General features: G+C 43.6%; 1 protein-coding gene across 2 annotated transcripts in view; it reads right to left on the reverse strand.

Annotated features, from left to right (window-relative positions):
• Nucleotides 1-15,166, reverse strand: part of map2k5 (mitogen-activated protein kinase kinase 5) — a 154,082-nt gene that overhangs the window by 121,882 nt on the left and 17,034 nt on the right. For both annotated transcript variants that reach the window (XM_062963086.1, XM_062963085.1), the window contains exons 5-7: nt 13,317-13,357; nt 5,014-5,081; nt 182-230 (exon numbers count right to left, since the gene is read on the reverse strand). In XM_062963086.1, the coding sequence (XP_062819156.1) occupies nt 182-230; nt 5,014-5,081; nt 13,317-13,357 (158 nt within the window). The remainder of the gene's footprint in view (nt 1-181; nt 231-5,013; nt 5,082-13,316; nt 13,358-15,166) is intronic.

Below are 15,166 nucleotides of genomic sequence, written 5' to 3' on the forward strand. Positions count from 1 at the left end.
ATTATTATTTTCTTCTTATACCCCACCCCATCTCCCCGAAGGGACTCGGGGCGGCTTACATGGGGCCAAACCCAGTCATCAACAGTATAAAACAAGCAATAAAACAAATCAAACAGAATAAAACAAGTTAAAAACACATACAATACATAGTGATAAAACATCCCTCGTCCAAGGCACCTACCTGCCCGTTAGCTAATATCTTCTTCAGTTCTGCAGATGACTTCTTCAAACTGCAGAAATGGGGAGGACAAAAGGGAGAAGGAGAGAGAGAAAATACCTTAGTGGTGGCACAGCTGCACTTTACTGAATGGCAATTCCTTCCCAGTGGTGTAAAAGAAGAACAAAACTCTTTTGAATAAATATTGCCAAAACCCCTCTATGATGGGGTCACTATACTTTGGAATCAACATGAAGGTACATATATGCAACAATCCAAGCTAAACAGGCCGGCAGAAGCTTGGATAAGCAAATTAATAATAATAATAATAATAATAATAATAATAATAATAATAGTAATAATAATAACTTTATTTTTATGTCCTACCCCATCTCCCCGAAGGGACTCGGAGCGGCTCACATGGGGCCATGCCCGACGTCAATACAGCAATCATAAAACAGTAAAACAAAATTCCACATCCATAAACATCAACATCAAAAAACAGGCGTAAAAATCAGTGTACTACATCAAAATATTAAAAACAGGAGGCTAAAAACAGATCTGGGCCAAAGTACAAAAAACAACACAAGGGAGAGGTAGTTTAATGGCAGAGTCACCAGTAAAAGTGCAAGTAATTTTGACCAGGCACACTGTTGTTGAATTATCTTGGATAATGAGGAGGGATTAAGGAAAAGCCTATTAAACATCAAATTAGGTTATGATTTTACAAATTAAGAACCAAAACATCATGTTAGACAACAAATTTGACAGAAAAAGTAGTTCAATACACAGTAATACTATGTAGTAATTATTGTATTTACAAATTTAGCACCAAAATATCACGATGCATTGAAAACATTGACTACAAAAATGCGTTGGATAATCCAGAACATTGGATAAACGAGTGTTGGATAAGTGAGACTCTACTGTATTTAAATATACAGAACATTTTGATGTGAAGCTTTTACATTTTTCTATTAAATGTTATAAGTATAGCGGTGTGCATGGAGCCCCCAGTGGTGCAATGGGTTAAACCCTTGTGCTGGCAGGACTGCTGACCGAAAGGTCGGTGGTTCGAATCCAGGGAGCGGGGTGAGCGCCCGTCTGTCAGCTCTAGTTCCCCATGCGGGGACATAAGAGAAGCTTCCCATAGGATGGCAAAACATCAAACATCCAGGTGTCCCCTGGACTGGGCTGTGGCGCAGCTGGTTAGTAGCCAGCTGCAATAAATCACTACTGACCGAGGGGTCATGAGATCGAAGCCCGGGTTGGATTGAGCTCCCGACCATTTAATAGCCTAGCTCGCTGTTGACCTAAGCAGCCCGAAAGACAGTTTATTTATTTATTTATTTATTTATTTACTACATTTACATGCCGCCCTTCTCACCCCAAAGGGGACTCAAAATATCACGATGTATTAAAAACATTGACTACAAAAATGTGTTGGATAATCCAGAACGTTGGATAAGCAAATGTTGGATAAGACTGTACTGTATCGTGATATTTTGGTGCTAAATTTGTAAATACCGTAATTACAACAAAACATTATTGCGTATTGAACTACGTTTTCTGTCAAATTTGTTGTATAACATGAAGTTTTGGTGCTTAATTTGTAAAATCATAACCTAATTTGATGTTTAATAGGCTTTTCCTTAATCCCTCCTTATTATCCAAGATATTCGCTTATCCAAGCTTCTGCCGGCTCGTTTAGCTTGGATAAGTGAGACTCTACTGTAAACAAAAAATTTCATAGGATTACTGTTATCCCATGAGATGGGGTGAAATATGGACATCTTTCTGCCAAAATTATTTCCCACAATCCCTATCCAAAAGAAAGGAGACTTTCCCCTGCAAACATTAATTGTAAGGAAACTCATCCCCAACTTTTTGTTCGATTTTAGCCTCAAAGGTTAAAAATCTCCCGCAAGCCCCTGCCATACAAATCGTTCTTGAAAACAAGATTAAGAAAGATATATTCTTGACAAGTACACACATCTTGATCATTGATCAGGACTGACATAAACAAAGGTGTATGTGGGTACCTTTGTTCTTTAATAAGCCACTTCTAGGCTGGACTGCGTTCAAGGCAGCCGTGTTTTGCCAAATGAAATGTCTCCTGATCTTGTCATCTCCCGCAACCAACAGTTGTGTGAACATGAAACAGAGGCAGATTGTCACCGACTTCAAAACACTCCTTCCAGATGCAAATGGGTTTGGGGAAATGAAAGCCAATTAACTGCCCCATTAGATGTCGAGGCATTGTTTGTTGGGCACTTTCAGAACCGGCTCAAAGAAATGGGAGAAAACAAACAGCCATGAACAGGGGAAACATGACTATTATGCCTAAAAGGCTTTAATAACCGGCATAATACTCCCAATATTCTCCTGGCAATCGTTTTTCTCTTATTGTAAGCAAGCGCTCTTTTCTCCAGATCCGTATTTCGCCATTTCAGCACCAGACTGCAACGGGCATTAAATAGACCAGTATATTCTAGTTTATACAGTAGAGTCTCACTTATCCAACATAAACGGGCCAGCAGAACATTGGATACGCGAATATGTTGGATAATAAGGAGAGAATAAGGAGAATAATAAATAATAATAATAAACGTTATTTTTATATCCCGCCCCATCTCCCCGAAGGGACTCGGGGCGGCTCACAACAAGGACAAGCCCGAACAACAACAACATATTTAACATAAACTTGAAACATTCCAACAATACACAAAATAAAATAATGGACAAATACATAAAAATCCAAGCAGATAAAATCAGAGTAATTAATTAGAAGCCTATTAAACATCAAATTAGGTTATCATTTTACAAATTAAGCACCAAAACATCATGTTATACAACACATTTGACAGAAAAAGTAGTTCAATACGCAGTAATGCCATGTAGTAATTACTGTATTTACGAATTTAGAACCAAAATATCATGATGTATTGAAAACATTGACTACAAAAATGCGTTGGATAATCCAGAACGTTGGATAAGTGAATGTTGGATAAGTGAGACTCTACTGTACATTTATGAAATCTAACATGTAGAATTTAATTCATCTTCGTCCAGTTTAAGCTTGTTACACATCGTTGTTGTGCGTTTTCTGGGCTGTATGGCCATGTTCCAGAAGTATCCTCTCCTGATGTTTCTCCCACATCCTCGCCCATAGATGTGGGCAAAACGTCAGGAGAGAATGCTTCTCGAACATGGCCATACAGCCCAGAAAACACACAACAACCCTGTGATTCTTGAAAGCCTTCGACAACACCTTGTTTCACATCCTCTTGTATCACAGGTAGGAACCTTGAGTCCCAGAGCCAGGAAAAAGATGGGTATAAATATAATAAAATCCCTATTTTATCGCATCTAACTCAAGACTCAGAATGACAGAATGGGGAAGGATTTAAAATCTGGCCGCAGGAAGTACCGTATATACTCGAGTATAAGCCAACCCGAATATAAGCCGAGGCACCTAATTTTACCACAAAAAACTGGGAAAACATTGATACCAAGCCGAGATACCAATAAAATTACATTAATTGAGGCATCCGTAGTTTAAACGTTTTTGAATCTTTACATCAAACTGTAATTTAAGATATGACTGTTCAACTCTGATTAAATCATTATTTTCATCTTCTTCAATGTAAATGTGCTTATGTATCCTTTTAATAATCATAGAGTGAAATGATAAATGTAATAATAATAATAATAAATGCAGTAAAATAAATAAATGTATTAATAATAATAAAAATAGAGTAAAATAAATGTAAAAGTAACCACAATAATATAGTAAAATAATAAATGTAATAATAATAATTAATAGAGAAAAATAATAAATGTAACAATACCAATAATAATAGAGATAAATAATAAATATACCGGGCCGGGCTGTGGTGCAGGCTGGTGAGCAGCCAGCTGCAATAAATCACTCTGACCAAGAGGTCATGAGTTCGAGGCCAGCCCATGGTGGGTTGAACACCCGAAAATTAAAAATAAAAAAATAGCCCCTGCTCGTTGCTGACCTAGCAATCCGAAAGATAGTTGCATCTATCAAGTAGGAAATTAAGGTACCACTTATAAAGTGGGGAGGCAAATTTAACTAATTTACAACTCTATAAAAACCATCCAGCCACCGTTGGAATGAGGAAGTGCCGTCGCAGTGGATGATGAAGCAGCTGCTCCTCCCTGTGGCCGGAATCGAACATCCCCTCAGGAGAAGGTTAAATTGCCTCTGCGTCTGTCTCTGTCTTTGTTCTATGTGTATATGACATTGAATGTTTGCCTTATATGTATACAATGTGATCTGGCCTGAGTCCCCTTTGGGGTGCGAAGGGTGGAATATAAATACTGTAAATAAATAAATAATATATACTTGAGTATAAGCCGACCTGAATATAAGCCCACCAGGACCCTCACCCGAGTATAAGCCAAGGAGGGTTTTTTTCAGTCCTAAAAAAGGGCTGAAAAACTCGGCTTATACTCGAGTATATACAGTAGTTCTCCATGGGGCCTGGCAGCCCATTTCTTTATCTAATGCTAGGGCAATTCCATTTTATTGCATGAGGCTAGACACAAGCACAAGCGCAGGCGGTCTGCCTGCATGCGGCAGAGAAACGCTCCTTGAAGAGCTAGCTTGTCCAAAGGCACTCTCTAGGTAGCACAGGCCTAACACTGCCTTCGACAAGCCACAGAAACCCTTTCTGAAAGCTGGTCAACCGAATCCCCCCGAAGTGATCAGGCATTTCCCCATTTGCTTCTGTTAATTACGAAGCAAGAAATCACTTCTGGGGTCCTGCTTTAATGAAGGAAACGCACGGCCCACCCTTCTTCTTCTCCTTCGCCTTGATTCTTACCTATTGCTCGGGAGGGAGTCTGGGACGGCCACACCGCTATTGTTAGCAGACCCGGCTCGCGTATTTACCTGCAGGCAAGGAACGAAATCTTTATCAGTTGTTTCTATGCAGAGGACATGGTTCTAATTAACCTGTAATTTGCCACCGATTCCTTATTTCGCAAGGAAGGTTAATTAGCGCGTTGCCCATGGTGGTAGCAACCCAGCCTCTATGTAGGTTACCACCTTGCATTCGGCTCTTTTACCCACCACGACTTTGAAAGGCTTGGGTCGGGAATACAATCAAGAACTCCACAAGGCCTTTTTTCATTCCATTCCTGTTAAATACACATCTTTCCCCAAAACCCTATGCCCTACTATATCCATCAGATTTGCCTGAATGTCACCAGAAATGTCACTACCTTCTACGCTGTATTAGGATTCAGAATTGTATTACTGTATATACTCGAGTATAAGCCTAGTTTTTCAGGCCTTTTTTTAATACTGAAAAAGCTCCCCTCGGCTTATACTCGGGTGAGGGTCCTGGTTGGCTTATATTTGGGTCAGCTTATACTCGAGAATATATGGTACATTTATTATTTTTCTCTATTATTATTGGTATTATTAGATTTATTATTTTTCTCTATTATTGTTGCTACTATTACATTTATTTTACTCTATCTTTATTATTATTAATAATACATTTATTATTTCACTATGATATTATTATTATTGCATTTATTATTTTACTCTACTATTACATGTATTATTTTCCTGTATTTATTATTATTATTATTATTACATGTATTATTTTACTCTATTATTATTAAAAGGATACATAAGCATATTTACATTGAAGAAGATGAGAAGAATGATTTGATCAGAGTTGGACAGTCTTATCTTAAATTTGAGCTTTATGTAAATATTCAAAAACATTTAACCTACGGATGCCTCAATCAATGTAAAGTTATTGGTATCTATTTTTATTTCTGAAATTATACTGGAGCCAATGTTTTCCCAGTTTTTTTGTGGTAAAATTAGGTGCCTCAGCTTATATTCGGGCTGGCTTATACTCGTGTATATACGGTAAATCAGAAATGGGTTAAAATTCAGAATCCTTGTAACGTCCCACAGATGTATGACGATAAAACAAATATTAAAGGGTAAATATTGCACAATCTGTGGGCTGTTTGTATACAGAAGCATACTAATTACGTTCAAAGCATACAATTCTTCCTTCCTTATGAATAGCTGGAATTGTCCAAGAGGACAGTACAGTAGAGTCTCACGTATCCAACATAAATGGGCCGGCAGGACGTTGGATAAGCGAAAATGTTGGATAAAGGAAAAGCCTATTAAACGTCAAAGTACATTAGGATTTTACCAATTAAGCACCAAAACGTCATGTTTTACAACAAATTGACAGAAAAAGCAGTTCAGTACACAGTAATGTTATGTAGTAATTACTGTATTTATGAATTTAGCATTAAGACATTGCAGTGTATTGAAAACATTGACTACAAAAGCATTGACTATTGAAAGGCAGACTGCGTTGGATATTGGATAATACAGAACGTGGGGTAAGCGAAGGCTGGATAAGCAAGACTCTTCTGTACTTGCAAAAAGGGGGTATCAATGGGATGGAAACGTTGGCCTTATGTGTGAATGTCATGAATCAAAGCCACGAAAGGCAACAATTTCACTCATTAATAAACCAGCGTTTGTGATGAACCATGGGCCTTGTAGTCCTGCTCAGGACATTGTAATCCCTGATGAAGATGAAAACTTGGGTTTTTTACCTTCCCAGTCTGAACTGGATTCCTCTCAGCCAGATCCTTCCCAGGCAGATCTGGAAACCTTGCACCTGCAAGAAAGTTGTGCCCCAGAAGTATGTCAAACAACCCCAGAGCCTACTTCTCCCGTGTTCTTGCGCCGGGAGTTTTGTAAACAACAGAGAAGTTTGGATTCAGCTTCGCGCAGGAGTGCGAGGATAGCAGCTAAGAATGTTGCCAATTAACATTGGTTCTCGTGAGAATCTTTAAGGAGTTTAACATCTGGTCTCAGAGTTTAGCTTTCGTTTCTGATTCCCAGAGAACCGCTTTGGTGAGAAAGTTGGACTCTATATAGGTGTTTTGCCCGCGTAGCAACTTCGCGGAGTCAATTCGTCAGCCTACGGAGTGAGTTGTGTCTGGACAGCGCGCTCCGATTCAAGCCTCGCTTCAGCTCAAGCCTTGCCTTGCTATCCAGCCTTCGCCTTGCTTCCCAGCCTTTGTTTACCTACGGACTTTGCCTTGTTTCCCAGGACTAATCCTTGCCTTGTTTCACGGATTTTACCAAGTTATTCCACGGACCTTGTTCTTGTTCTTAGTTACCTTGTTCCACGTTCAAGCCTTGTTTCAAGTATCAAGTTATTTCCTAGCCACGCTCAAGTTTTATGGACTAAGGACCTTGTCATCTCCCCTCACTTTGCTTGGCAAAGTGAGTGTTTCGGTTATTGGATTACAACTTTGGACCTTAATATTTCTTATTGGACATTGCTTTTTTGGACTAATTCTGACCTTTCCTGAAGGGTCTAATTCTGGACTATTTTCTATACTTGTTTTTATTAACTTTATATATTCCTTCAATAAAGATATTAGTTAGATTCTGGCCTCTGTGTATGGTTATTGGTGCCTCTGCCGCCTGGGTCGTGACAGTTTGACTCCGCCACCCATAAGCACCAACTAACCGAGGCCAGGATGTCTACCGGAGCCGCGCCGGCTGGACAGCCGCTCAGCTACACCATCAGCAAGGACGAAGTGGACCGCATCCGTGACAGACTCAACGCGCAGGATGGAGAAATAAAAGGGTTGAGGGAGCGCGGAGTTCGCCTCCCGGCCATGGCGTTGCCTACCAAGTTTTCTGGAGAAGCTGCTAAGGTTCATGTTTTCCGCCGCCAATGTCAAGCTTATCTAGAGGCCCGTGATGCCGAGTTTCCCCAAGAAGACATCAAGGTGGCGTGGGTCTACAGTCTGCTAGACGGACCAGCGGCTAGCTGGGCGACGGCCCTGTTTGATCAAGCCTCCCCCCACCTAAGTTCAGCACAACGCTTCTTGGATCACCTTAAGGAGACCTGGGGAATCGAGGACAATTTGGAGGCAGCCGGTCACAAACTCCGGCGCCTCCTTCAAGGAGACAGACCCATGTCTCAGTACATAGCCGAGTTCCGCGTGCTGGCCCACAACACCGGCTGGAACGATGTAGCCCTCAGAGGACAATTTCGGGAGGGTCTCAACATTGAAATGCTGGAAGAAATCTCCAAGGTGGATCCTCCCCAGACCCTCGAGGCACTCATTGATCAATGTTTACGGGCTGAAGTCATGATTGCCAACAGGAAACAATGGGTTCGAGGCCAGGGCGGTAGAGCCGGGGCAAAACCCCCCGCTCCCGCCAGTGTTCAGCCACGTCCGGTGTGGAGACCCCCGCCGCCAACCCCATACCCCAGAGGAGGCGAGGAGGTGCCGATGCAGTTGGGCAATGTGCGTCCCAGACTAGATGCCGCCGAGAAGGCCCGTCGTCAACGCTTGAACCTCTGCTGGTACTGCGGGAACGGGGGCCACTTCGCCAGAGAGTGCCCAGCCAAAGGGAAGCCTGCCGCCCGTCTTGCGGCGGCGTCCTCCACGGAGTCGAAGGCGTCTGAGCCGACTGGCACACAGCCGGCGGGGGAAGCCAACGACCGGGTGTAGAGAGGCTCGCCAACCCGGTCAAAAAATCCATCCAAGAGCCGCCAACCGGGGTCCTGTTCCTTCTCGTGGTCACATTATGGTCAGCAAAAAGGGGACCCGTCATGATCCACGCCATGATAGACTCTGGAGCTACCAACAATTTCATCGATAGAGAGTATGCCGACTCTCTGGGATTACAATATCATGATTTCAAGAATGCCCGTGTGGTGCAAGCCATAGACGGCCGTCCCCTCAAGACGGGCCCCGTAAGCCAGTGGTCGGAACCCACCAGGATGTGGATAAGGGAACATATGGAAGAGATTTCCTTCTTTGTTACCGAGGTTCCCCATTTCCCTGTGATTTTGGGAATTCCATGGCTGACACTCCACGACCCTAACATCTCCTGGTCCAACAGAGAACTGCAGTTTGCTTCACCGTACTGCCAAAACCATTGCCTCGTAGCCAAGGTATGCCATGCCACAGACTCCGAGCCCATCATCACCTTGCCAAAGAAGTACTCCGAGTATTGGGATGTATTCAATGAGAAAGAAGCCGAAAAATTACCCCCACATAGACCTTATGACTGTGCCATTGACTTGGTGGAGGGGGCCCCGATCCCGCGAGGGCATCTCTACTCCCTGACTGAACCAGAGCAAGAAGCTCTCAGGGAATTCTTAGAGACAAACCTTCGCAAGGGGTTCATCAGACCCTCTCAATCCCCAGCCGCCTCCCCAGTGATGTTTGTGAAGAAGAAGTCAGGGGAATTACGCTTGGTGGTGGACTACAGAGCATTGAACAATATCACCAAGCGGAACAGCTATCCCCTGCCCTTAATCTCGGATCTACTGGACCGACTTCGAGGAGCCAAGGTCTACACCAAGCTGGATCTTCGGGGGGCTTATAATCTAGTTCGCATCAGAGAAGGGGACGAGTGGAAGACCGCCTTCCAGACTAAATTCGGATTATTCGAGTCCCGAGTTATGAATTTCGGTTTATGCGGAGCTCCCGCAACGTTCCAGCATTTTGTCAACGATATTTTTCAGGACTATCTAGACAGATTCTTGATAATCTACCTGGACGATTTTTTGGTGTTTTCCAGATCACAATCAGAACATGAGAACCACGTCAAAATGGTGTTGCAACGACTGCGGGATCATGGACTTTATGCCAAGCTAGAAAAATGCGCTTTTGATCTACAAGAGGTAGATTTCCTTGGCTACCGCATCTCGCCTCTAGGGCTTTCCATGGATCCAGCCAAAGTTTCAGCAGTATTGGAATGGCGGGCGCCAACTAACAAGAAAGAGGTGCAGCGTTTCTTGGGGTTCGCGAACTACTACCGCAAGTTCATTCCAGATTTTGCCCGCTGGTCCGACCCCATCACTAGCTGCATCCGTGGAAAGCAGCCTTTCCGCTGGACTGATCAAGCAGAGAAAGGGTTCCAGCAACTGAAGAAACTATTCACCTCCCAGCCAATTCTACAGCACCCAAATCCTGGAACCCCTTTTGTGGTGCAAGCGGACGCCTCTGATGTGGCAATTGGGGCTGTACTCTTACAACCGGTGGGAGATCACCTCCACCCCTGTGCCTTTTATTCTCGTCAACTAACCACACCAGAGAGGAATTACACCATTTGGGAAAAAGAACTACTGGCCATAAAGGCAGCCTTTGAAACTTGGAGACATTGGCTAGAAGGGGCCAAATTCCCCATTGAAGTCCACACTGATCATCGTAATCTAGAACATCTAAGAACTGCCCGCAAACTAAATCAGAGGCAGCAACGTTGGGCTTTATTCTTTGAACGTTTCAACTTCCAGATCCATTATGTGACCCCAGCTCAAACCAAGCAAGCAGACGCCCTGTCACGTAAACCGGAATACGCTGCAGGACGCAAGGAGACCTTTGAATCCCAACTGCTACAACCTGAGAACTTTGCCACGCTCACAGTGGGGAACACCAAATCCAGTCCCATTGGTTCAACTTCCCCTACTCCAGGACCCATCTGTGCTCAAGAAATCAGGGCTAGTCAGCAAGCAGATGCCTGGGCGCAGGACCAACTTCGCCAAGGTCTGCATTTTCCCTTTTCGCTTAAAGATGGGCTGCTCTGCTATAGAAATCATGTTTATATCCCACCCGGACCGGGCAGGGAAAAAGCGCTTCGTCTGTGTCATGACTGCAAACCAGCAGGACACTTCGGACTATTTAAAACCATGCATTTGATCCTAAGAGATTTTTGGTGGCCCAAGATCCGCAAGGATGTGGAAAAATATGTCAACACCTGCCCAGTATGCCAGCGCTCCAAGATACGAAGGGAGAAGCCCTCAGGGCTTTTGCACCCCCTTCCTACCCCATCTCGCCCATGGGAAATAATTTCCGCGGATTTCATCACTGACCTACCACCTTCCTGTGGATTCACCACGATCTTAGTGGTGGTGGACCTATTCACCAAGTTAGCCCATTTCATTCCCTGCGAAGGCCTCCCCACGGCCAAAGAAACTGCGGATCTATTTCTTCAGCATGTTTTCAGACTACATGGATTGCCCAAGAGTTTAGTCACAGACCGTGGATCTCAATTCACCTCTCGTTTTTGGAAGGCACTACAAAAACTACTGGGCATAGACTCTCGCTTATCTTCAGCTCATCATCCCCAAACAGATGGGCAAACGGAGCGCACCAATGCCACTTTGGAGCAGTATCTTCGCTGTTATGTAAACTACCAACAGGACAATTGGGCTTCTCTGTTACCACTGTCTGAGTTTGCCTACAATAATGGAGTTCAAGCTTCTACAAAAGAAACGCCGTTCTTTGCAAACTACGGTTTCCATCCACGTTTCTTTCCCCCTGTCATTGAAACTTCAGAAGTTCCCGCAGCAGAGGATTGGCTGCAGGAACTCACAGCGGTGCAACAACTTTTGCTCCAGCAACTGGACCAAGCCAAGGAGGACTATAAACGCCACGCTGACAAACACCGCCAGCCGGGCCCCGAAATCAAGGTAGGAGATCGGGTTTTTCTGTCCACTCGCTTTCTGCCCTCCCACCGCCCATGCCGGAAGTTAGATGCCCGCTTCATTGGCCCCTATCCAGTGGTGGCGCAATTAAACCCCGTGACTTTCAAACTCCAACTTCCGCGTTCAATGCGCATTCACCCAGTGTTTCACCGTTCCCTGCTCCTTCCGGCGGATGGTGTGCGTCCTGATACAGACCAACCGGCCCCCCCTCCTGTTTTGATGAATGGGGAGGAGGAGTTCGAGGTTGAGGACATTTTGGATTCTCGCTTTCATCGCCGCCGCCTACAATATCTCATTGACTGGGTGGGTTTCGGGCCTGAGGAACGCTCTTGGGAAGATGCCTCCACAGTCCATGCTCCTGATCTAACCCGTCGCTTCCATCTGACCTATCCCACCAAACCGCGACCTCGCGCCTCGGGGAGAGGACCCCAGTTTGGGAGGGGCCCTGAGGAGGGGGATAGTGTGATGAACCATGGGCCTTGTAGTCCTGCTCAGGACATTGTAATCCCTGATGAAGATGAAAACTTGGGTTTTTTACCTTCCCAGTCTGAACTGGATTCCTCTCAGCCAGATCCTTCCCAGGCAGATCTGGAAACCTTGCACCTGCAAGAAAGTTGTGCCCCAGAAGTATGTCAAACAACCCCAGAGCCTACTTCTCCCGTGTTCTTGCGCCGGGAGTTTTGTAAACAACAGAGAAGTTTGGATTCAGCTTCGCGCAGGAGTGCGAGGATAGCAGCTAAGAATGTTGCCAATTAACATTGGTTCTCGTGAGAATCTTTAAGGAGTTTAACATCTGGTCTCAGAGTTTAGCTTTCGTTTCTGATTCCCAGAGAACCGCTTTGGTGAGAAAGTTGGACTCTATATAGGTGTTTTGCCCGCGTAGCAACTTCGCGGAGTCAATTCGTCAGCCTACGGAGTGAGTTGTGTCTGGACAGCGCGCTCCGATTCAAGCCTCGCTTCAGCTCAAGCCTTGCCTTGCTATCCAGCCTTCGCCTTGCTTCCCAGCCTTTGTTTACCTACGGACTTTGCCTTGTTTCCCAGGACTAATCCTTGCCTTGTTTCACGGATTTTACCAAGTTATTCCACGGACCTTGTTCTTGTTCTTAGTTACCTTGTTCCACGTTCAAGCCTTGTTTCAAGTATCAAGTTATTTCCTAGCCACGCTCAAGTTTTATGGACTAAGGACCTTGTCATCTCCCCTCACTTTGCTTGGCAAAGTGAGTGTTTCGGTTATTGGATTACAACTTTGGACCTTAATATTTCTTATTGGACATTGCTTTTTTGGACTAATTCTGACCTTTCCTGAAGGGTCTAATTCTGGACTATTTTCTATACTTGTTTTTATTAACTTTATATATTCCTTCAATAAAGATATTAGTTAGATTCTGGCCTCTGTGTATGGTTATTGGTGCCTCTGCCGCCTGGGTCGTGACAGCGTTGGGCATTCAGACAGATCAGGCAATTCACATACAGAAGAAATCTTTCCTCCTCTCCATTTATTTTCTAGATCTCCTTGTCAAGGCTCAAAAAGTACAGTTTTATTTGACATTTCAATAAGTGGAACACGGCATTGCAAATCCATCTAAGTTTACGGAAACAATTATTGAAATTCCTACCTTCAGGCCATGTATGTTCCGTTTCCCAGGAGGCTTGCAGGCTGAAACAGTAATTGACTAAATTGTAGAACACATCAGGGCCATTTACAAATTTGCTCAAAATGAAAAGCCTTTTTTTAAAGGAAAGACAAATGAGGGTAATACAAAAATTAGCAGGGAAAGAAGATTGAGAAGAGTCTTATCAGGACCCAAAGCAGGACGTCTATAAAGCAACGTCTGTAGATCTACAGGACAGAGAGACTTTTTCAAAATGACAAGAGCTGTTCGAAATGAGCAGATAAGACATTCTAGTACATTGGAATCAAAATTATCAGCAACTGTTCTAACAGCAAATAAGTCTTAAATTGGTTTTCCATTTGTTTTCATAAAATTTAGCTTGACATGAATGATGAACAAACTAAATATTTGGCCCTATCTACATTGCCATATAATCCAGTTTCCGAATTTAGATTATCTGCTTATGTGGCAGTGTAAATTTATATAACCCAGATCAAAGCAGATAATCTGGATTCAGAAACTGGATTATATGGCAGTGTAGATCCAGCCTTTGTTGGTGCAGTGGATGGTTATATGGTCCAGGATCCAAAAAGCGCAAAACCACTCACAGACCCATGGCAACGGCATTATTTTACTAAAGTGGGCAAAATTCTTTGGGTGTTGTCTTGGATTTTTATTGGAATTTGCCTATTTTCCCCTTGAAGCAACCAAATCGTTTCACTCATTGAAATGGGGTGTCCAGTGGGCTCTCTATATTTGTTCGTATTAAGGGCGCAGGACCCCCGAAAATGTGGGGAAACTGCAGGAATAAGTAATCACTATTTTGACCCAAGAGGTTAATTTTTAGAAATCTTTAGCATCTCCTGTGCAATTCTATGGTGATAATCTGCCAAATCCCATTACAACTGCCTAGAGAAGTGTTCACTCTAGGAATCTTTAGGCGCTCTAGTGCAACGCTTGGCAGAGTCAACCTGAAGGACATAGACATTCCTAGAGAATGAAATAAAAAAATATTTAAAATGAAACAAAATCTCTAGATTACCTCTAGCAACTCTAAGGTCAACATCCATCAGAGGTTGAACACAGTGTTGTGCTTGCGGACCTAGCGATTCCTAGAGAGAACATTTCAATCAAATCTATAATGTGAAACTTGCAAACGCGGAGGGCTGGCTTCTGAATTTGAGTTGTTGATCCCAACTCACATTGACACTGTAACCCAGAAGGCCCCGTTCTTCTAGGTCAGCGGTTCCCAACCTTTGGTCCTCCAGATGTTTTGGACTTCAGCTTCCTTAATCCCTAACAGCAGATAAGCTGACTAGGAGATCTGGGAGTTGACGTCCAAAACACTTGGAGGACCAAAGGTTGAGATCCACAGTTCTAGGTCTTCATCTGCTCATGTATTGTGTTCACTATATTTTAACTTTTGTTCTTGGCATTTCCATAGAATCATAGAGTTGGAAGAGACCTCGTGGGCCATCCAGCCCAACCCTCTGCCAAGAAGCAGAAAAATTGCATTTGAAGATGGCCCCAACAGATGGCCATCCAGCCCCTATTTAAAAGCCTCCAAAGATAGAGCCTCCACCATACTCTGGGGCAGAGAGTTCCACTGCTGAACAGCTCTCACAGTTAGGAAGTTCTTCCTAATGTTCAGGTGGAATCGCCTTTCCTATAGTTTGAGGTCATCGTTCCACATCCTAGTCTCCAAGGCAGCAGAAAACCAAGCTGTAGTTTAATACAGTAGAGTCCCACTTATCCAAGATAAACAGGCCAGCAGAACATTGGATAAGTGAATATCTTGGATAATAAGGAGGGATTAAGGAAAAGCCTATTAAACATCAAATTAGGTTATGATT

The sequence above is a fragment of the Anolis carolinensis genome, unplaced genomic scaffold, assembly GCF_035594765.1.
Source record: "Anolis carolinensis isolate JA03-04 unplaced genomic scaffold, rAnoCar3.1.pri scaffold_11, whole genome shotgun sequence".
In the NCBI taxonomy this organism is placed as follows: domain Eukaryota; kingdom Metazoa; phylum Chordata; class Lepidosauria; order Squamata; family Dactyloidae; genus Anolis; species Anolis carolinensis.